At 53.2% G+C, this 23,025-nt stretch overlaps 6 protein-coding genes across 6 annotated transcripts; 2 read left to right on the top strand and 4 right to left on the bottom strand.

Annotated features, from left to right (window-relative positions):
* Window positions 1-3,794: 3,794 nt before the first annotated feature.
* J4E78_005156 (uncharacterized protein) lies at window positions 3,795-5,217 on the bottom strand (the record flags this gene model as incomplete). Its single annotated transcript, XM_049365778.1, has 3 exons — window positions 3,795-4,504; window positions 4,552-5,101; window positions 5,149-5,217. 3 exons carry the CDS (start codon window positions 5,215-5,217, stop codon window positions 3,795-3,797), a joined length of 1,329 nt encoding a protein of 442 aa, XP_049222493.1.
* Window positions 5,218-8,480: 3,263 nt separating this feature from the next.
* Window positions 8,481-9,445, top strand: J4E78_005157 (uncharacterized protein; the record flags this gene model as incomplete). Its single annotated transcript, XM_049365779.1, has 4 exons — window positions 8,481-8,631; window positions 8,728-8,756; window positions 8,851-8,994; window positions 9,038-9,445. The coding sequence occupies 4 exons, from the start codon at window positions 8,481-8,483 to the stop codon at window positions 9,443-9,445; spliced, it is 732 nt and encodes a 243-aa protein (XP_049222494.1).
* Window positions 9,446-11,412: 1,967 nt separating this feature from the next.
* On the bottom strand, window positions 11,413-12,109 carry J4E78_005158 (uncharacterized protein; the record flags this gene model as incomplete). The annotated part of the gene is made up of 2 exons (XM_049365780.1): window positions 11,413-11,822; window positions 12,103-12,109. 2 exons carry the CDS (start codon window positions 12,107-12,109, stop codon window positions 11,413-11,415), a joined length of 417 nt encoding a protein of 138 aa, XP_049222495.1.
* A 115-nt stretch (window positions 12,110-12,224) lies between these two features.
* Window positions 12,225-14,239, bottom strand: J4E78_005159 (uncharacterized protein; the record flags this gene model as incomplete). Its single annotated transcript, XM_049365781.1, has 5 exons — window positions 12,225-12,762; window positions 12,815-12,983; window positions 13,033-13,705; window positions 13,768-14,059; window positions 14,235-14,239. The coding sequence occupies 5 exons, from the start codon at window positions 14,237-14,239 to the stop codon at window positions 12,225-12,227; spliced, it is 1,677 nt and encodes a 558-aa protein (XP_049222496.1).
* Window positions 14,240-15,428: 1,189 nt separating this feature from the next.
* On the top strand, window positions 15,429-20,150 carry J4E78_005160 (uncharacterized protein; the record flags this gene model as incomplete). The annotated part of the gene is made up of 7 exons (XM_049365782.1): window positions 15,429-15,946; window positions 15,996-16,263; window positions 16,314-16,583; window positions 16,635-18,167; window positions 18,217-18,544; window positions 18,602-19,308; window positions 19,362-20,150. The coding sequence occupies 7 exons, from the start codon at window positions 15,429-15,431 to the stop codon at window positions 20,148-20,150; spliced, it is 4,413 nt and encodes a 1,470-aa protein (XP_049222497.1).
* A 481-nt stretch (window positions 20,151-20,631) lies between these two features.
* Window positions 20,632-21,991, bottom strand: J4E78_005161 (uncharacterized protein; the record flags this gene model as incomplete). Its single annotated transcript, XM_049365783.1, has 2 exons — window positions 20,632-21,852; window positions 21,911-21,991. The coding sequence occupies 2 exons, from the start codon at window positions 21,989-21,991 to the stop codon at window positions 20,632-20,634; spliced, it is 1,302 nt and encodes a 433-aa protein (XP_049222498.1).
* Between the last annotated feature and the right edge of the window lie 1,034 nt (window positions 21,992-23,025).

Here is a 23,025-nt window from a genome sequence, read left to right on the forward strand (position 1 = left end):
CGCCTCTTGGTGGTCTTGGTGGCCATATCGGCACGGGTGTGTAGGGTGTCGTGGGTGTTGGAAGTAATTGGAGCGGCAGTTGCGATGATGTCAGTCAGAAGCGAGAAGGACGTATATGGCTACCTAAGGGAAAGGTGCAAACAGAGCGTTTACACAACTAAGCGTGACAAATCGGCGGTCAACAAGACATCCTGTAGAGATATCCCGTTGCTGTTATCGACATGTACGTTACGTTACGTGAAATCCCGAGATGCACTTGTCTTCAAATGAGGCGGCTAGAAAGAAATAAGAGCAACGTAAGCTTCTAGGCGACTTGCTTCTATTACATTGTCATTGCTTATTTCCGCATACAGCAGTGTTTAATACGATACCAGAAATATCTAAACGCGATGTAGACTTCTGGGTGATCTGTTTCTACAATAACTTTATTGCTTCTTGCGGCCTACGATAGTACAAAATGAGATAACAGGCAAGAACTAAGAGCAACGTAGACTTCCGGGTGGTTTGATTCCATAATTTTCTTTTCACTTCTTGTGGCCTACATCGGTACATAACACAATGTCTAACGAAGACTAACGGCAATGTAGACCTCTGGATGATTCGCTGTAACGCAGAAAACTGGCCGTATAGGGTACATAGCAGTCTTACACCACTAAATTAGAGTACAGGCATACGCGAGCTCCGTCGCTACATGGCGACGAACATAAGCACTGGTGTAGCAGGCTCAATCGAGTATGGAGGATGAAATGTTGGGGCTGATATAGTTGCGGCCGTAGCTCTTGCCGAAGGAGCTATCCTTACTGTCCTGCAGTATCTTCCACGCTGCGATTAGCTCATCAGCTTTCTCATCTTGGCCGAAGACCGACTCCAGCGCCTTGAGAATGAGTTTAGGGTTATACCGAATCCACCAAACTCCGTGATGATCATCAGCGAACTTGGTGCTTATGCCGTTAGGCAGGCAATTCAGGTACAGAACCAGATCGAAATCTAGGGTAGTAGCTAGTCACGGAACGATCGCTCTCGCATCGCAGAACCATCCATCAGCACCGACGGAAAGTAGAGTCCTCCAAGTCCCGGACTGGTTGGTAGGTAGCTTCGATGTCGTTGGTGATTGCTTGCACCCCAACTAGAGAGAAGACTGAGCGCCCCGGAGCCTACATTGACGTTAGGTCAACTAACCTGCCTGCTTTTATCCTTATGTAGGCTGCAGATCTGTTCAATTTCTTCTTTATATGAGGTGCTTGCGCGAAAACGAAAGCACTATACGTCGAAAGCTTGCTCATGGTCGAGCCTGAGGTGTTTGATGAACTCGGCCTTGTATTAATATGACCGACCTTTGTGCTTTCAAGGAAGCATCTTGATACAAGCGCGGATGGTGGCGAGGTCGCCGGATTGTCCAGGGTACTGAGAACAATCGAGGCGGCAGTTACGCTGTCAGAAAGATGTCGAAGAGCATTCGCTGCTCGATGTGCGATATTTTGCTGTGGCCGAGTGGTCAAAGGCGCTGCGTTTGGGTCGTTCTGAACATCCTCCGCAGTCTTCGAGGAACAACGACCCGGTGTGCGGTAGCCCGTACCGATCAAATCCCAAAACTCATCTACAGAGACAAGACATCGATTGGCACACAGATCCTGCACCAACGCATCTGAAACCGATTCCGTGCGACGGTGACGGTGACAAGTCACCGTCAATCACACCTCTCAGGACCAGTACTTACGACCTTGCCCCTGGATGCCTCGCCTGTGTAAAGGGCCAGCGCATCACAACGCCCCGCCTCTTACATGTCGTAATCCACGTGTACCCATGCTCGCGACATCAGGGGATTAGGCGAATTCGCAGCGTAAGGGGAAAAACAACTCGAAACTCCGTTGTCGTGAATGACGATGAGGCTTCTCTGCACGCTGCACCACAAAGCAGGTTATTGGGCAGGCGCGACCAGCGGACAGGAAGGCGCGACTCAACCCCGCTGCCGCCTTCTCGCTAACCCAACGCCCTATCGATTGCGCCAGACAGACCGTGAGAAAGCCTCCCGCAGCATGTATGCACGCCACACGGCTCGACGTTTCTAATTTAGGTGTCTGGGTTCCTTGCCTAGGCAGTAACGGCGTAGCGCGCGGCGATGGGTGTGTTGTTGGAAAATGGCGACAGTTGGTAACTCACCCGCTCACCGGTCGAAGACTTTACGCCTTGCATACAGCATGTATGTTCAGCAAGGACAACGCGTTCTAGAATGTGGAAGCCGAGGTATTGGGAACATCTACATCGCGCTAGTCTGTAATCCATGGGAATATGTGACTTGGCTAGACATGTGAAATCGGCCGGGTAGAGACCACTTTTCGAATACATTCAGTCGCTCTATCACGATACTCGTATCCAGGTAATTACTTCCCCAATCTCCGCATCCCGCTCGACCCCCTCTCTCATTTTCCCATCTCCCCCATCAAAGAGATGAGATGAGAACCGGGCCGAAAGCGAAGAACGCACGTTCGCTAAAAACGAAGATGGAGTAGAAAAATGGGAAATGTACCAAGACCTACTAGACCAAAGACGCCACTCAACAAGGCAGTTACGCGAGAAAAGAAGGAAGGAGGAAAACAGGGACACGGGTCGGGGCACGGCAGACGGTAGGTAGGAGCCGATTTTGCCGGTCCAGGAACCTGGTTGCGTTCTTCTGTCGACAAATTGCGAGATCGTATCTCAATGTCCTGATTCAACATGAACAGCTGGAGAGCGAAACCTGTAAAATCCATTATCCATATTACTCCCGAACCACGCGTCTTTCTCGTAACGTGAGACGTAACGCTCTCCTATCCCCGTTCACATCCTCCAGTCAACCCCATCAAATCACATTAAGCGAAAACAAGTAAACATGCGTTCACACAAACTGGCCTATGTTCACCGCACCGTAGAGCAGGTATTCAACAACCGCCCAGGGCCCGCGGCTTCACAACCCGCGCATCCAGTAGCTTCATGTACACGCCGCGCAAGTTGCCACTACCGAGACATCCTTCCAGCCCTATGCATACACGTACATACATACATTCATTCATGTAAGTAAGACTTGGTTTTCTTCTTCTCTGCCTGCTGCAGAGTCTGTTTTGCCCCGTTTGATCCAGTCCAATCACCAGCATGTGACGTCGGGCGTGGCTTACTTGCCTAGTTTCTTGATGTCAGCGCACATTGTTCAGCTGAGTGGCGCTTTGCTGACGACGGACGGCAACTGAGGACTTGGCTTCTTACTGTGCCTCGCCAATTCAAGCCACGGGCGTTCAGGGGGTGAGAACTCTAATCCTTCGTCGCCTTGGGCCATTATAGCCGTAGTCTGTTGTAGGTAGAGTGGTGAAGCGAGTTACTCAGATCTGCGCAGACCGTGTCAAATTTGAGAAGGAATGGATTAGAGAAGAAGTTCGTGATTCTACTATATGCTATGCAATGAGCCCGTAATCCCTGGTACTCATGCTACGTGTCGATCGTTAGGTGTGCCCATTTTGTGTCTATAACGCCCCGATTATGATGATGGTTTACTACAACGCCGCTCGCGTTCCTGGTATGCCAAGCAACCTGTTGCGGCGGAGAGAGTGAATTAAGAAAAACAACAGTAGGTGGGCCTGTCCATGCTCCAAAACCGTACATGCAAAGTACCCAGTGCCAGAATGCTGCCCAGAAGAAGCCCCAGATGTTGCCAGATGATACAAAATTAAACGCTGTAAAAACATCAATGCAGTTGGTGCCGGCACGTTGTTGTGGAGGCGAGGTGGAAGCCGTAGCGAAATTATCATTATCGTAATGAAAAATTAGACTTGTTCGGTAAAGGCTGATTTCCGCGAATCACCGGATGTCCTCCTCTTCTTCTGGAGCTTCTTTGATGTTCTCCGCTCGGCGAGCTCAACCTCCTCAGGGGTGGGTGGCTGGAAGGTGCCCGGCTTCAGGACCTGAAAGCCAGAGTTGACGGAGCGCAGGACGTGGTCATCGCGATCCTGGTTCTGCTCGGTGTTGACTTCGTACGGCACCTGATCGTAGCTGTATTGGTGGTGAGGGCCACGGGGTTCGTAGGTGTCGGGGTAGTAGGGAGCGTTGGGCGCGTAAGACTCGGTCAGGGGAACCGCTTGCCTTGCCTGGTTCGCTGCGTTGCCATCGTGACTCGGTCCGGCAGATACGTCTTCAGCTTGGTCGGCGACAGTAGCTAGCGGAGGAGAAGGTGACTTCTGAGGCATGAAATAGTTAACACCATTGACCGAGGACACTTGGTTGTCCGCCACGCTGGCCCACTCTCCGCTATTACCTGGCTTGCGCACTCGAGGAGTGAGCTGTCCAGTCTCGGCGACGTGGGAGAGGCGATGGCTGCGGAGGAGTTCGAGGTCGGTCTTGGGGTCAATGGGCTGGTTGGGCCTGAAGTATGCGGACTCGTAGGTGCGGACGTCTTGGCCCGCTGCCATGTAGTCGGACTCGTCACTGGTGCGGCGGCTTGAGTTGCTTGCAGACTGTCCATGTTGGCCGAAGGGAGCTAAGGCTGTTAGCATAGTTCAATCTATTGCGCATGCTGATACTCACGAGAAGTAGCGCCAGAGTTGCGGGTAGCGTAGGGGTTTTCCAGGGCATTGAGGGCGCTGTTGCGGGAGACGTGGTGATTGCAGTTGCTGCAGCGGGGGCCCTCATGGTTGTGGGGACGCGCAGGAGAAGATGATCGGGAGTCCTGGGTTGAGACGGGCTCAGCGGAGACGGCGCGGTCGAAAGAACTGGGACCGCGCGAGCTGTTGCGGCTGGAACCTTGGGCGACTGGCCGGGGCAGTGAGAGCTGTGACTGTGAGGCGTATGGAGGGGCTTCGCTGACGATGGAAGCACGGCTACTGCCAACGGGGGTGTTGGTACGCGAGATCCAGACACCGTCGACCTCAATACCGCTCTGGATCGCGCGGATGCCGAATGGAATCTCATCCTTGGTCTCCTCGGTCACCTGGGTTACTGGCTGCGCCTCGAGCATTTCCGGAGTGGCTGCGCGTTTGCCTTTGTCCACTTTGCTGTACTTGCGGACCTTGTTCTTGTCGTACCATAGCTTTAGCAGGCCCAGGAAGATGGTGAGTACAATTCCGCAGGCCAGTACCTGTGCATCGTTAGCAGGCGGGGTCAGCAGTCGGTTGAAGTCCTTACGAAAGTCATCTTCTGCCATAGGGCCCAGCTTTGGAAGAACTCATTGCCGTCGGAGGATCCGAAGCCCATGTTTGCGGTGGAGTAGGAGTGATGTCGAGATCAAGGTAAGAATAGCAGGCGGGGCGGAGATGAGATGCAGGCAGGCACACTGTGAGTGACACCTGTCGGGGAAGAAGGTGCGGACGGGTAGGGCAGTAGCGAATGGGGGGTTCCTGATTAGATTGGTATCGATAGAGGGATCCGGACAAAGAGGTGAGCGAGCGAGCGACAGGAGTCTCAGGCGCGAAATTGGGGTACGACGCGGGGGTTTTAAGACCAGACCCTTGGACTGATGGCGTGGTAAAAGCGAGTGTGTAACGTCGAGCAAGACGAGGTGGATTGCACTAGTGAATCAGACCTGTCATTCACGCAGATGGGTACGGGGAGCGAGTCGGGGGCGGAAGGCACAGGGAGCGAGAGACAGGTTGGGAAAGGATTTATTATATTGCATGCAGCGAGATCAGCTCAACTCTCGGACCCGCTGAGAAACAACCCGTGGACGGCACGGTGGTGAAAAGTTGGCTGGGTTGTCTAGGGCAGGCGCTACCCTGTTCGAGCGCTAAGTTAGGCAGGGGCGCTTGCAGGGGTCTCGCGACACGGTGCGGGTTGTAGACTGAAATAGCAAAGACTAGCAAGCGACGATGTGGCACGTTGACTGTTTGTGTCGGCCACGGTATGTGGAGCTATACGAAGCAGATCGCGAGCCCATCGCGAGCCACGACGCCGCACGTGTTTGAAGTGTAACATGAGAACGGGGTCTATATCGACGTAAAAATATCGTCGACGTTGATGGCGGAAGTCAGCCGCTGGGAACCACGATGAATCCGAGCGATGCTGCCCAGGTGGTAAGCTAAAAGGGAAGGCCCCAGGGGTGTGCGCGCTTGTGGACGGCTAGCGAGGATGACGAATTTCCCTCTATGGACTGCTCCGAGTGTTTCGGAAACACCAGCTCAATATCAACTCGTATTATTCCTCAGGTTGAGTGATCTTCCGCCCTGAGTCGGATGCGACCGTCTTGCCATTCCCTGCGTCTGAAACACGAGGCTGTCGTCACAACTGCACCGCACCATCGCTTTCACACACAGCAGAAGCGTCTTCAGCCACTACCCGCATTGCTAAGTGGGCGTCCAATTTTGGGGCGGGCGGATGGCGGCTTTGGCATGCCGCGGTCGTTGGATGAGATGGTCTTCCCACTTTCTTGCCCAAGGCCTTCCGCTATTCGTCGCTGCTTGGCACTCTTCAAGGTTCATCTCACGCATCGGGTTTTCGCTTCTCCACCATGATGGTATCTCACAGACCTGGATGGGAGCGGGGCACGTCCTTGCTTTCTTTGCACGGCGCACCGCATCTACTCTGGTGTAACGGTCACTCCCAGCACACCGCTCCCGGCCGGTTCCAAATTCTTTTCTCCAGCGCACGCTTTGGGGTCATCTCCTCGCTCGCCACCATGCCGGGACTCTATCGATTGGCGGAATCTACTACCACTCGCCAGTGCGCACTGATCACACACGATCTTTAGTCATACTAATTGTTCTTTCAGTACCTCCAAAAAGCATCATCTCTACACAATTACCCAACGAAAGCCCTTGCCATGGTGAACGTGTTGGCCGTACTCAATGTTGGCCCCTCGGTCGGTTCCATTTTTCTCTCCCGGCGTTCAGCCACAAGTCATCGGAAGCCACTTCTCGTTCTAGAAAATTGGATCATGACGAGACGATGATGGTGATTCCGTCTTGGTGCCTCAGCCAAGGCAAACGATGCACAAGGCGACTTAGTGCTGCAAAGTAAGCCGCGAAATTATTGACTCAACCCTAGTCCTCGTATCCACGAATCCTTCGTACCCATGCCATCTCATGATCCGAAAACTTCAAATAATGCGCCGGCGCTTTCCAGTTTCTGGGCATTATAATCGCGCTCGTATAAGATTAGGAGCTCCTCACCACAACCGCACAAGTGAACGAGCTTTGTGCTGCAACTAGGCCGCAGTGGTGATCAAGGTGAGGGGAAGCTGCAAGGCATGATTGGCATCTGCTCCATGCACTTCGACAAGCGTCGGTGGGGATGTTTGCCGCATGCGTGTTTGCTTTGCAGCAGTCCAGCCTGGACGCAGCCTTGCGTTGAGCTGTCCACTGACCAACAGCTAGCTACTAACACTCTCTGTATCTAGCGCGATATTGCTGAACAAAAGGCATTAATGCGACTACATTCCTACACTTCACCAAGGCTGAGTTGACCTGACTACCGTACGCTGATCTTCCGACCCAGCGTCGCGGATACGGCATCTCCAAGTGGTTCATGTACAGCGAATTCCTTCTTCCCATGCGGCTACCGTTAGCAAGTATCCGTAGTATCCGTAGCCAGGGCAAACGGCATCTCAAAACATTCCAAAGTGTTGTCGGGGAGACTCAAGCACCAGACCCTACTTACCGCGGTAGGTCCGTCTCGAGAGTTCGCAGGTACCATTCCATCACATGGATCGCCTGCAGTGTTTACACTCGAAATATCTCATGTAACTTCGCCGGGATCTCGAACATTGCCGACCTTGCTTACATGGGCACAGCCTCATGTTCCGCACATATTACCCCGGTCACAGATCGAGTAAAGAGGGGCCGACAGCAGTGGAGTCGGCCGTGCGAACTTCGAATCGTGCAGAGGCTGATGGCTGAGGCACAGAAACCATCGTCTTTAACCGCGAAGATCTTCCAATGTTTCGGATATGAGGCGCAACCTCCCGTCGCAGCCTGATTTAGATGAGTTGCCTCATCACCGCATCACATCCACCTAACGCAAGGTGCCGTAGCGAATGTTCGTGCCAGCGCAAAGGTAAGGATACCGCCGGTGAGCAGTTCTCTAGTCGCGATAACGCAGGTCAGCCTGTGTGAGGTGCAAACAAGCTGTTTTGAGGCGCGGCTGTGGTGAGCTGAGGGGCTCTCTGGTACCTGACTTCCGTCGGCAGGGATCAGTCTGATCTGCGCCCCAGAGCGTGCCTGGTTCGACAGCTGATGAAATCTCTACAGACAACAGTCAATCAAGTCTGCGCGTCTGCGACATGACGTCTTTGGTTTTGCGCCAACCTCTCACACGAGGACATTCCAAGATTGAATCGGGACTTGGTAGGTGCCGAGGCGATGCCACATTAGGGCAATTGGTTCCTGCCCGATTGGCGCCGCGCAGAAGTCATGATCTCAGCCGCGACCTACCATTCCTCTTCGCCTTTTCAATCTACACCAGCCTACTGAAACTCCCCACTCTGTTCTCGTACCGCCTTGTTTGATCCCTAGCGCCCTACCACCATGCCTATCCGCAATCCCTTTCGTCGCGCGGGTGTGCCTGAGGCCGTCGATGAGGCCCAGCGGAGCGCGCCGGAGAACGGTTTCAAGAGCACAGCTGTTTCGGGCGCCGCACCCGTGCAGGTCAAGGACCCTGTCGAGTACAAATTGAGTGGTGAGATTTCCTGCGAATGCGCCTGGGGCTCAAACATGAGCATGTTCCTGGGGCGGCATCACTGCATCGGCTGAGCGGGCGCTTACCATGTGATAGAAATAAACGACAGCGGCGTGTATCTACCGGTAAGCAATGTCAAACCCATGTGATTGTGGATGCAGGAGGGACAGCGACACGCGCGCATGTCATCGCGTGAGACATTGATTGACGTTGCGACAGCCGAGCCCTCAGCAAGAGAAGCCCACCTTCTGGCACTCCAAGTCCAACATCTCGACCACATCTTCAAATCACCGCAGTCTGCTCGCCGAGAACGAGCCGTTCAGCATCTCGCGCGAGAGTTTCGACTCGTACAGGCGGTCATTTGTATGTTATGCGACCAGTGGCAAGACCCCGCTAATCAGTACAGGACATCTCCGCGCGCTCCCCAATCCAAGACAATGTCCACGAGACGTACCCCCGCCAGTCGCTCGATGCGCGCCGCTCCGTAGATACCAGACGTTCGCTCGACGTCCGCCGTTCGCGCGCCACACCGCGCTCCTCGATGCAACAACCCCGCCACAGCGAAAGCCACGAGCAAGTGCCCGAGGAGGGGTTTGAGGAGGTGGGCCTGAACGACGAGCCGAAGCCGCAGCCAAAGAAGCGCAGCATCTTCTCGCGCTTCGGTGATAACAACAACACCGACAAAACGGAAGAGCGACCTAGCTCGAGCCATCACTTCTCCCTCACAGGCCGGAAGCGGGCTGAGAGCGGGGCAGGCTCGGAGCTCAAGCCTATGCCAAAGCCAGCGGCTGAGGTTACCGCGGAGGCACGGTGATACATGTAGAGGATGAATTATGAATTGCGGGGGATCCAACACCGAAGAGTTGTATTAATGCTCCGGGAGAAATTGTTGGATACCGCATAACGGCGTTAAGGACTTGGGTGTTTTCTACTATGCATAACTATCCACATTGAAATGAGGATGTTCTCTATTACGAGGCGGAGATTGTAGCCACACACAGAACGACGCGAATCCGTAGATCTCGTATACGAACACGCAGATAACTAATCACGAAAGCTATCGCTCATGACGCTCAAGATCAACTTGTCAAATTTCCCTGGCCTCGTGTCCTCAAACTTTGGACTCGTTAGACTTTCGCAAACTTGGTTGCGTACCCTGTGATGTTCGCTCCTTCCCTGCTAAGGCTAGCCCGTTAGCTGGTCCACGTGTGTGACCTTCCATGCTTCGGAATCGGAGGAAGCAACTTCCGCGGATCGCTCCTTCCGGTCGATGCGGTCGATGATGTCATATAACTGGACTCTTAGTTTGACTCGCAACAGCTGTGGCTTGACCACCAACGGCTGTTGGGGCTGAGTCAACACTGAAAAGTCGTTGTTTTGTTGGGGTTGTTGGTGCGAAACGCGTGTTCAGAGTTTCGCACTTGTTGGTTATGGCGGTTGCGCCGTTGGAGCTTGGGGGCTTGGTGTGGCACTGGAGGGACTTGGCGGGGCGGCTGGCTTGTGAGGGTCAGGTGATTTGGAGGCCTAGGGAATAGGGAGATGGATGGATGGGTGTGGTGGTTGGTTTATGGGGGAGGGAAGACGTGAAGTAGCTCTTTGTTGATCTCAGAGGCTGGCTTTGGGTTTTGGTTGGACGTGAAGAAGATTGATATGGATTCAGGTACCAGCAGGCACGTGACGACACCAGCATCAACTGCCCAGGTGCCGTCATCGACCTGCGTTGAGTTCTTTACATTATACCTCGTAAATGCGGGTATTTGACAACGAGAAGACGTTGTGTGCCCCGATAGCGTTAGCAGTAACAAGAGAGACTGAGGCAACTTACTCAAGAAAAAAGCTAGACACCCTAGAGCCTACGTTGAGGTTAGATCAGATACTTTGCATCTTTATATTTTAATGTAGGCTCTAGGGTGTCTAGGTTTTCCTTGCATGGGGTGTATGAGTATTGGTGAGGGCGCTTTCGGACTCATCACTCATCGCTGGTTGTTTGCTACATGGTCCATGCGTCTGTTAGCGTCTGCTCGATATATACAACTTTTTGCCCGTCGCTCCTTTGCTCCTCACCGCGAACTTTTCGTCTCTGTCACATATCCTGATGATGTGCAGTCGGCGCTTTGCTCGTTGGTCACGTTTACTTGTAAACACCCCGTCGCTCTTAACTGTAGCGCCCCGGTACTGTGCTCTACGCTGCAGCACATCTGGGACATCCACTTTGGGCGCGTCTACTTGCCTTGTGCGGTAGATTCCCTCTTAGCCGGGTGCACGGCTTCGTTAGTCCTTGTGGCTCGATTCCGTTTTCTTGAACCCGCATGTCTCATCGACATGCATCTACTCTTTTGGGGGACCTAGTCCCTAGGTACCATCTATCAACCCACACTCTTGTGTTGACATGAATGAAGTTGGGGAGAATATCAAATATCACGTAACTATCGCTGCACACTCAGCTTTGGTTGCGACAGTCAAACTAGGAAGTTTGCGCTGTGCTCCGCTGCGGAGTAGTTAGCATTTGTCCTCGCCCTTTCTGATACACACTTATCAGAGCCCATCGGCAATCGCGGTGGATCAGCACCACTGCCTCGGAAGATACCTGTATCCGCCATTCTAGGATTCACACGCCAACAGATCTGGGTTCTCCGCAGCAAGGAACTCGACGATCTTTGTCTGCGCGACCTTTGAAGACAGGTAGCCCGACAGTCCTGGTGTATACGCAGGTGGTAAGGCTGTCGCTCCTGCTACGAGCGTGTACAACACACCGCCAGCCTTTTCACTAGGAACGAAAGCCTATGGAGCGATGATGACACCCTTCACAGTCATTTCATAGCGTGCCCACCAGTCTTGCGGCGAACTCTGGACGATCGAAATCGGCGAAGAGACGTGCGCTGCGGCAAGAACGAGGACATCCCATGCGCCGACCTGTTCAGCAACATTCTGCATCGCAGTCTCGTCGGTTGCTGAAACGGGGAAGATCATGCAGTCTGACTTGCTGTCACCACGTAGCTTCTCGGTTTCTTGAAGGGTCGACTCAGTACGTCCGCTTAGGATCACTCTTGCTGCATGTGCTTTGGCAAAGGCAAGAGCGGTTGCGCAATCGATGCCGCTACCGGCTCCGGTTATGATGACTGTTTTTCCTATTTGGCTGAGATTGGGATTCGATGGGTCGATGGCGGCGTAGGACTCGTTGTGCCAGGTTGCTGTGGGAGAGGGAAATGGAGGTTGCATTGTTACTGGGAAGTGGACCGCACGCGATTTATTGAGGAAGGAGGCTGGTTCAAAGACTTTTGGGAGGCTTTGTGTGAGGAAGTCGGTGGAGCGTGTAGTTTGGGGGCGTAATTGTGACATTTTGAAAATATGCTCAACTGTTCAAGGAATGAAATTGTATGCGGTTAAGGTGTTCTCTTTTAAGCTGACCGGTGGATGTGCCGCATGTTCTCTGGTAGACGCAATTCCAGATTCTCTATTCAGTAAGCAAACCATACATCTCTACCCTAAAACAGCTATGATACAGACGTGCGAATAGTAATATATACACCCAGATTTCACCGAAGCGATCCATCGCCCCTTCAAGGCCGAGTTTCGTTGACAGTTTGCCCTCCTCATGTGTGTGGAGTGTAGGGAAAGCCTGTGGGATCCGTCGCTGGCATCTGGCTTATGTCGCCATCACCCCCACCACCAAGATCCCACCAATCAGTCTGCCAATTCCGCGTGACAAAGTCATTCTCAAGCCCCCTCAAGAAGCCGAGAGATTGGAAGTCGCCATCCATATTCGCGGTGTAGTCCGGCATCGATGAAAAGGCCGACATGTCAATGTCTGGGAGTTCGCTGGCCATCAAGTTCTGGATCGTATCGAAACTTGTCGGCGGCATGTTCATCCCTTGAGCAACGCTGTCGCTGGAATCCACGGTGGCTGGGCCTCTGCGTCTCTCATCTTGTAGACTCCGCGAGACCCTGTTCAGTGCATTGATCGTCTTGGCAAACGGTATCAAGTCCTGACGCTCTGCGCAGCTTTGCGCCATGGCGACGCCGATCGTCTCGAGAGATTGTATATCGCTTTCGCAATCATCTGGATTGGTACACGCCACAATGTGTTCGTAGAGTGTGAACACGACGCAGAAAGGGTAGAGCGTTATGAAACTGGGCCAAGTCAGCGGATGCTTGGCGCGAAGTAAAGAGAGTGGCGGCTTACTGATTCGTGATACTCTTAAACTTGGCGTTAAGGTTAATATCCGCATAAAAGTCAAGGATAATGCTCAAAACTCTTCGTGCGGCTCTGAGGGTGATGTCCTTAGGTCCGGGTCTGGTTCGGTGCTGTTGTACCAGCCTCTGAATACCGATGATAGTCGCATATATGTTCACTGAATTTGAGGTCAGCTCAATCTTAGCTCATTGCCGCACTTTACCTACTGATGTGATCTGCAAGAAGACAGCGAACATCATCCGTAGTCTCTTTGCCGTTCATCACCTCCTCCAATCTCCATTCGCTGATGAGGTCTTCCATTTGCGAACAAGCTTCGTCAGCCTTTTGGACACAGCTGTTGCGATCGTGTGGCGGGTTTTCGTCAATGTAACCGATCGCCTCTACGGTCAACAGGGTATATCGCACCCACACGACACTGATGGTAACATGGAGCGCCGAAGGATGCATGTTGTCGGGACGAAAGAGTAGGGGCGGGCGGACCTTGTTTGGCGACCATCGCAGAACAGTGGGCTTCCCATAGAACAAACGGAAGAACGTGTCGATGGAGACAACGTACCAGTACGTGTAGCGACCAACATCTCTCTCGGTTTCCTCTTCGAAGGACTTTGCCGGAACCGTGTCTAGCCGATCTATTCCGATCGACTTAATGTGTTGGCATGACTTGCAGTGGAACTTCCATGCCAGTTGGTAGTCGTGAGTAGTCATGGCCGTCCATGCTGAGAGGGCTGCAATATGTACGTCCATATTCGTATCACCTGGAGATGCGAGCCAAGCAGGTACGCTCTCGAGCATCTTCATGTATGCCTTCGTCGTTAGATCTCCTCCCGGGCCGTCAGTCAGCTGCAGTCCATAAAACAGAGCATTGTAGCTTGAAGCCACCTAAAGTCAGCACGTGGCACACAACCTCAATAGGCATAAGTTGCTTACTACATAACGCGGACCACGGGATCGATGTTGACGTAAGGAGACTTGATGATATCGGGGAGCGCGTAAAGGAGGTCAGTATCGATCACGGAACGAGAAAATGCATCTGGCGCAAGCATTGAGCTCATGACGGAGATAAAGCCGTCAATACACGTCCGCGCTTCTGCCGAGGATAGATTCAGATCCGCGCTGTGCGTCTCAGTGCGCACCCTCAACTTTCCAAGGTCTTCGAGCGCTTCGTTGAGAGACAGCATTGCGTTGTCGATGCTTGGTGTTGGTGTCGAGACTGGGGTAGCCTTGTGTTGGAAGCTGCGTCTTGTGTCCGTCGCAAGTCGGTAGATCTATCATGATTAGCTGTGATGATAGTTGAGAAGATTTTCGAAGGCGCTCGTGTGTGCTGAGTCGTGTGCTGATGGCTCCTCATATGAAGGGATGCGTTTTTGAAGCTGTATCGCCGACCCAAACCCTTTGCCGCTATATGTACCTCATGTGCTTCGTAACACAGTAGAAGATAAGACATCGTAAGTCCGCATGGGATGTTCTGACAGGACGTTGACCATGTGAAATGCTATGGATACCTTCGGGGAGGTCGAGATATCAAGACAAAACGCAGCAAACACGAGCGCCTCCGGTTGTGGCTGTTATTACCCATGAATCCTGGCCATCAGCCACATTTAATGAGGCCTCGGGTGAAGGCACCGGAGTGCTCTTTCGGATACTATCGCGTCTGGGCACGACTTCGGATACAGATGACGAACGATCATCACCAGCGTCGCTAATTTGCTTCTCTAGTTGTTCTAGTCGCTGGCTGAGATGCTGTACGACAGCCTTCTGGTGGGCATGGCGCGGGCGTTGTCTGCGCTCTACATAATGGCATTCTTCCTTGGCGGCAATACATTGATGGCAAATCGGCTCTGCTTTGTCGCATTTGATCTTCTTTCGTTTACAACGAAGACACTTCAATGGCAGCTTAGCAGATGGTTTGTTCCCGCGGACGTAGGTTTAGGGCAGGTACCTACGGCAAGCTTCATCGTCATCTTAAAAGCGTTCGCTAAAAGCACACCGAATTTCCGGAAAAAGGGTTGCGCGCGACAGCGGAATTTTCGGCGGGCGGAGTCCCGGGGTCTCGCGCATAGAAAATAGATAATGTGATCGATCCTTCGTAGAGGGTGGAGATGGAGGCTTGGTGCAGCACGGAGCCCGAGGGTTTCCACGGACTTTCGGGCTTTGCCGAATGTCCGCACCCTGCACGTTTCAGGAACCAACAGCAGCCCTGGACGCGAACGCTCACTTCGATTCATTCGCGCCAAGATTGCCGAAGACAACTGTCTGCAATCATGGCACCTGGGCATGGACTTCCGGGACTTTCGAGGCAGGAACTTACATCATCCACAGTCGTAAAGGCATGGATTGCAAAAAAGCATCGTATGATATAAGGTAAATCTACCAGGGCTACGGGCTCTGTCAAACATCGCCATCTCAGATCTCCCCCTGCTCACACTTAGCGAGCGCTAATCGATCTGTTCACGGGCTCCCAACCGTACGTATCCTCGTGCATACACCCCAGTTGAGAACATTGACTAACGTTGTTCGTGACCACTAGGAACCAGGCATACCTGGATTGACGCATTCACCTGGTCGCAGTTTCCCCGAAGTTGGACCTGCCTTTCTGACCAGCATGTCAGCTGCATTAGGCTTCACAGAGGCGCAAGCGACAAACGAAGAAGCACGTGTTGACCGCGTAGATCTGAAGTCGGACGCTAGCTCCAGTCTCACAGGAGTTGACGACGAGACCAAAGTTCGACAGGAAGCACAGCGTGATCGAGACATCCACGAGCTCGTGCGCAAGTTTACAACACAGTCTGAACAGCAACATTTTGGCTCACCTTTCGCCGAAGATGCACATGGAGGACTTGATCCTAGAGGTGACCAATTCCGTGCCAAGGATTGGGCGCGCTCTTTCTATAACCTGCGTTATAGTAGCGAGGAAACCATTCCTCGCGTAGCGGGCGTTGCTTTCAGAGGCCTGAACGTGTGGGGCAAAGGTTCACCAACCGACTTCCAGTCGACAGTAGGGAACACAATATTGAAGCTTCCTTCGCTGTTTGGCAGAGGCACGCAGAAGATCGAGATCTTGCGAGACCTGGATGGATTGCTCCTTCCTGGAGAGCAATTATGTGTCTTGGGACCACCTGGGTACGTTTCACTGTTGTTGTATTCAGCAACTTGGACTAACGACTAGTAGATCAGGGTGTTCTACCCTTTTGAAGACCATCGCAGGCGAGACTCATGGCTTCCAAGTCAGCCCTGACTCGTATCTCAACTACCAAGGAGTACCAGCAAAGGACATGAACACCGTGTTCCGTGGGGAAGCTATCTATACCGCTGAGGTTGACGCGCATTTCCCCCAGCTGAGCGTTGGTGACACGCTTTACTTCGCGGCTCTGGCTCGAGCACCTCGTACCATTCCTGGTGGCATCAGTCGTCGGCGCTATGCCGAGCATCTTCGAGATGTACGTACTCTAGTTGGGACTCAACCGGTACGATTACTGACTCTTGACAGGTCATAATGGCCATGTACGGCATCTCGCACACGGCCAACACACGCGTTGGCAACGACTTCGTACGAGGAGTCAGCGGCGGCGAGCGCAAGAGAGTGACGATCGCGGAAGCATCTCTCAGTTTTGCCCCACTTCAACTATGGGACAACTCGACTCGTGGACTTGATTCTGCTAATGCCGTGGAGTTTTGCAAGACACTCCGAACCCAGTGCGACGTCTTTGGGGCAGCATGTGTCATCGCCATTTACCAAGCTCCACAAGCCGCGTATGAGGTAAGCTATAGCATGATTACATGGAAAAATAGCAATGCTGATTCCCCACAGGTTTTCGACAAAGTGACCGTACTTTACGAAGGCCGACAGATCTACTTCGGACCAGCGAACGAAGCACGCGCATATTTCGAACGCCTTGGCTTCGAATGCCCTGCCTCCCAGACTACGCCCGACTTCCTTACATCAATGACGTCAGCCTCTGAGCGCCGTATCAGGCCAGGCTTCGAAGGCAAAACACCGCGTACCTCCGACGACTTTGCTCGATGCTGGAAAGAAAGCCCCGACCGTCAACGGCTATTGCAAGCGATAGAGGAATACAACAACATGTATCCCCTCAAAGGGGAGCAACACGAACGCTTTGCGCTTTCGAGAACCATGGAGAAATCGAAGAAGCAACGGCAGAAGTCACCCTATACTCTTTCCTACTGGCGACAGATTCGTCTTTGCATGTGGAGAGATGTGCAGAGGTTGAAGAACGATCCGAGTGTACCTCTAACGATGCTTGTCGTCAACTTCTTCGAAGCGCTCATCATCGCGAGCATCTTCTACAACCTACCCCAGTCCACGGCCTCGTTCTTCAAGCGCGGTGGAGTCTTGTTCATGGTGGTGCTACTCAATGCCTTCGGGTCGATGCTCGAAATCATGAACCTCTACTCCAAACGCACTATCGTCGAGAAGCACAACCGATATGCCCTTTATCATCCATCGGCAGAGGCCCTGTCTTCCATGATCGTGGATCTACCATACAAGATCACCAACAGTCTCGTGGTGAATACAACGCTCTACTTCATGTCCAACCTACGCCGAGAACCCGGTCCGTACTTCTACTTCTTGCTCGTTGGATTCACCACCGGCCTTTCGATGAGCATGTTCTTCCGCCTGTTCGCCTCAATGACAAAGACTCTTTCACAAGCACTTGCTCCGAGCTCTCTCATCCTGATAATGCTTGTGCTCTATACAGGATTTGCTATTCCAATCCAGTATATGAAGGGGTGGGCGGGTTGGTTCCGATGGATCAATCCAGTTGCATATGGCTTCGAAAACGTCATGGTCAACGAGTTCCATGGTCGCACATTCGCTTGTTCATCTTTCGTACCTTCTGGCCCATCATACGAGAACGTCGCCCCCGAACAGCGAGCGTGTGCTGTGCAAGGTTCTCAACCGGGCCTCGATTACGTCAACGGCACTGCATACGTCGAAACTGCCTTTCAGTATCAGTACAGCGAGCGATGGTCCAACTATGGCATCATCATTGCTATCACTATCATCCTCTTCCTCGCACATCTCGTTATGAGCGAGCTGGTTGCTTCCGAGCGGTCCAAGGGCGAAGTTCTAGTCTTCCGTCGATCCAAAATGAAGAGCACGGCCAAGAAGCAGAGCGTGGATGAAGAGAATGGCGGAGCGACCGTTCACGAGGGCGAGAAGATCAGTCGTAACAGTGAGCCCGAACCTGGAATGCAGAAGCAGGTGTCTATCTTCCATTGGGAGAAGGTCACCTACGAAGTTCAGATCAAGGGAGAAACCCGCAAGATCCTAGACGGTGTGGACGGCTATATCAGGCCCGGTACATTGACAGCTCTTATGGTATGATGTTCAACACAATCAATTAGAATCCAAGCTAACAAATTTCCAGGGTGTGTCAGGCGCAGGCAAAACCACATTGCTCGACGTGCTCGCAAGCCGAACAACCATGGGTGTCATTGGCGGCAACATGCTTGTCGACGGCCGTCAACGAGACGACAGCTTCCAACGACAGACTGGCTACTGCATGCAACAAGACATCCACTTGGACACATCCACTGTGCGAGAAGCGCTAGAGTTCTCAGCATTGCTGCGCCAGCCGCCTGAGTACGGACGCGAAGAGCGGCTGGCCTATGTCGACCACGTGATTCGCCTTTTGGACATGGAACAGTACGCCGATGCCGTGGTCGGAATCCCAGGATCCGGACTCAATGTTGAACGTAAGCACTTTAATACTGCAAATTTGCTTCTACGAGCTCCGCTAATTTTTCCTACAGAACGTAAGCGCCTCACAATCGGCGTTGAGCTCGCCGCTCGTCCAAAGCTACTGCTCTTTCTCGATGAACCTACATCCGGCCTCGACAGTCAGACTTCATGGTCCATCTGCGATTTGATGGAGAAACTCACTCGAGACGGTCAAGCAATCCTGTGCACTGTCCATCAGCCCTCGTCTCTTCTCTTCCAGCGCTTCAACCGACTCCTTCTCCTAGCCAAAGGCGGAAGAACCGTCTACTTCGGCGAGATCGGTCGCGGCTCCGAAACTCTCCTCGATTACTTCACGCGTAACGGCGCATCAGCATGCCCTCCTGGTACCAACCCTGCCGAGTACATGCTCGCAGCGATTGGCGCCGCGCCAGGTGCAAAGACGAAGATCGACTGGCCTACGGTTTGGAAGAACAGCAAAGAGTACATGCATCTTCAGACCGAACTAGCCGATCTCAGGGACCTTGCCAACCGGCCCTCTGCTGTCATGGACTCAGCCGATGCCAGCCACCAGGTCTTTGCTGCTTCGTTCATGGTTCAGCTCCGCGCTGTAGCCATGCGGTGTGCCCAGCAGTATTGGAGAACCCCTTCATACATCTACTCGAAGGCCATTCTGACAATTGGCTGCTCACTGTTGATCGGTTTTTCCTTCTTTGGAAGCGAAAACACGATGATGGGCCTCCAGAACCAAATGTTTGGTGTCTTCATCTTCCTCTTCGTCGTACGTAAAACCTTTTACAGCCAACATCGTATCCCCACTAACAACCATCCCAGGTAATCCAACTAATCTACCAAATCATGCCCATGTGGATCTCACAGCGAACACTCTACGAAGCCCGCGAGCGCCAATCAAAAACCTACGCCTGGCAAGCCTTCGTCCTCTCCAACATCTTCATCGAACTAGCCTGGAACGCCTTCATGGCCATCTTCTGCTTCCTCGTATGGTACTACCCCGCCGGTCTATACCACAATGCAGAAGCCACAAACACAGTCAACATCCGCGGTTTCCACGCCCTGCTCATCGTCGTCGCCGTTTTCATATTCGCAAGCACACTCGCTCATCTCCTTATCGCTGGCTCCCCCAATGAGGAAATCGCTGGTGCGCTCGCTACATTGGTTACGATTATGCTGTACGCTTTCTGCGGTATCCTCGCTGGTCCTAATGATCTACCCGGTTTCTGGATCTTCATGTACCGCGTTAATCCGTTCACCTACCTCGTATCGAGCTTCATGTCGACGACGCTAGGTCAAGCGCCCGCCTACTGTGCGGACTCTGAGTTTCAGACTTTCTTCCCGCCGCAGGGTCAGACGTGTGGAGATTACATGTCTGAGTATATTGGCATGGCTGGTGGCTATCTGCGTGATTCGCAGGCGACGGAGCAGTGCAGCTTTTGTCAGATGGACTCTACGAACCAGTTTCTGCAGCGTATTCATGCGGATTGGGATACGCGCTGGAGGGATTTCGGGCTGCTTTGGGTCTACGTGGGCTTCAATGTGGCGGCGGCGATTTTCCTTTACTGGCTCTGCCGTGTACCCAGGTCGAAGAAGGAGAAGAGCGCTTAGGCGACCGGGCACGTTGTGTCGTGGTCGTAGCTGACCTTGTACTTCATCGGGGATTGACGTGCAGTCAATGGTTTCTTCTTTTTCCTTCAATCTCTTTCTGGGAAAGGTACTTTCATTGTCCAATACCCAGCCATAGGGCTCGTGGTGTCACAGGAACATAGATTCCTTCTTATTCAAACCTTAGATCTTAGTAATCAGTATGCCAACACATGGTCTCAACTGGTCGCTCTCTTACGATATATTGTTGATATTTTGAACGTACTGAGGTACCTGCTATTGCATGCGATATACCCATGGTGCACCGTCTCGCGACGTATACACCATCTCGCCAACAATCTTCCCTGACCGTCCACAACACACCGCAAAAGGCACCAAACCCCGTTAACGCCAAGGCTAAACTTCAATATCTATCCCTAAACCCGCTCTGACCAGCAGCAATGCAACAAATCACCCCCAAAAAAACAGGGTGTCACGACCCTGCTCATTCAAACGCACTCAAATCCAATGGAACACTGCTGCCCCGTCCAGCGCGGTATCTCTTCGGCCCGCCGGTGAATTCTCTCGGTCGTGGGAATTGCCCTTCGTCCTGGAATCTCCATCTCAAATCGTGAATGGGCCTGATTCTGCCCTTTTCCCTCCCTCCAGCGTGCGAGCTGGTCGGGCTCTTGATACTCGATCCGCCGTTGGACAAGGTGTATGAGCTTGAATCCATCATCGATCGCAGTGGTGTTTGAGAGGCGGGTCGGCTGAGCGGTTGGCTGGGTGGTGGAGAAGGCGCGGGTGCGCTCGGCGGTGCTGGAGGGGGAGCAGCAGGCGATGTGCGGCTGAATGCGTTGCGCGCGGCGGTTTCTGCGAGCGACGGCGCGTGCCCGTTCGAGGGTGGAGGCGGTGGTGGAGGCATGGGAGGCGCTGAATTGTATTTATACGGATCGTATTCGTCGTCATCGTCTGGTGCGCTCGTTGGTGGTGCGACTGAAGGCGGCGGCGGTGGTGGCGGGGTCGCTCGTGGGGCTGGCGAAGGTGGTAGTGGTGGAGGAGCGGGTGGTGCTCCAGTTGGTCGAGGAGATGTCGAGCTCGGGGGTAATGGCGGAGGTGCAGGCGGCGCGGATCCTGGGAGAGGTGGTGCCCGAGCAGGTGGTGCAGCGAGACCTGATGGCTTTCGAGAGGAGGGTGGTGGCATAGGAGGCTTCTTTCCAATCGGTGGAGGCGGCTTAGGCTTCCCGCTTATACTTGAGGCTACCGAGTTGGGCCTTGAGTCCTGACCCCGGAGCGCATTCATCCCTGGTCGCATACCTGGAATCGGAGGCCCAGGAGGTGCTGAAGGAGGAAGTCCAGGCGGTTTGGGTGCTGCTCCTCGAGGAGCTGAAGCTCTGTTCGATTCGGGGTCTGACAGATAAGGCGCCTGGTCCTCTGCGCCTGTCTTGACACCGCCTGCTTTTCTAAGCTTCGGCATACCTCCAGCGAATATGCCCGCTAATTGTGGTGCCGAAGCCGGTACACTCCCTCCATCTCCATTGTCGCTGTTGGCTCTTGCTCGGTTTGCCCCTCCAGGAACGGCCGGAGCTCCAGGAATCTTTGGCGCGCCCATGGGTGCTGCTGCAGGTCCGTCGCTGACTTTGCCGACTATAGGGGAGGATCGGTCGTTGATTTGTGTCACTTTCTTCAGTCGTGCGCCCTTTGTAATGTCGCCCAAGAGTGCTCCCTGTGACGCGTTAGCCCGGGTTCCACGTAGTGCAGGTGTCGCTGTGAATGTGACGAACTCTGCCTGCACCCGGCGCTGGTGCTTTCATCCCTCCCATTGGCGGCAGAGCCGGTGGCATGCCCCTTCCTTTCCCAGGCATGGGAGGCGGTGGTGCTGGGTTCGGTGTCAGTACGTCTCACATGGAGTACAGACAGGAGCATTGACGTACGAGGAGGCGGCGGCGGCATGATGATGGTCTGTGTCGCACTTCAATCTGGTATTTTCACGCTTTTCTGTTGTTGTGTAGGAGAGGGTGCGCAGACTTTGCTGCCTGATCGCGTGCGTTGGGCGTGTGAAGAGTGGAGTGTCATACTGAACGGATGGTTCGAGCATCCCAAGGCTCCTTACGTCAGCTGTGGCTGTGGGGGTTGTGGCGGCGCATGTGGCGTTTCTTGCGGGGTAGTGAACCAACAAAGCGAACTGCTTCGACTATCACCTCTACGCTTCCCTATAGAAGATGAGTAAGCATAGCTACCGTCTAAGACTTCTGTGCGCCTATACTCCAGCTTCTACCTCGCCACAATCCCGAAGCACCATGTCCTGAGTCTCGTGCAATGTCCGACCCAAGATTGGGCAGCAAATTCACCCCATGTCTTCCACAAAACTGGGATACGCTGTCATTCAGGATTTGTAAACGTACCATCCTTTGAAAATGTTTTCAGTACAATTCAACGTCAGAGAGGATGGAGCGTTCCATTTCTCACATTCATGTCAACGCGAAATTCACAATTCAAAGTACCAAACTATAACACAACACCCACTTCATACAAGCTGGCATGCTATGTAGCAGTATTTCAATAGGGCTATAAAAAAAGAACGGCGAGCCTTCTTCCTCAGTCGCTCTTCTCGCCTCCATAGTAGAATCGACGGGCGCACAGCTTAGCCTGGCTTACAGCTCATGAATAAGCGATCAGGCAAGAGACGGGTAAAAGAATATAAAACATATATTTATTAGGATTTTCAATTCACACGCACAGGCAAGTACAAGATATTCCATGAACCAGCCAGCACCGTGTGAAACAGCCCTGCGCAGTCGTATATAACTCCGCGCCAGCCAGCGCGTCCGCGTGAAAGCAAAAGCGTAACAGTCCACCGCTCTCCACACTCGCCCAAACCTGCCCAACGCGGTAACTC

Source organism: Alternaria triticimaculans (genome assembly GCF_023758025.1).
Source record: "Alternaria triticimaculans strain BMP 0046 chromosome Unknown scaffold_6, whole genome shotgun sequence".
Taxonomy (NCBI): Eukaryota; Fungi; Ascomycota; class Dothideomycetes; order Pleosporales; family Pleosporaceae; genus Alternaria; species Alternaria triticimaculans.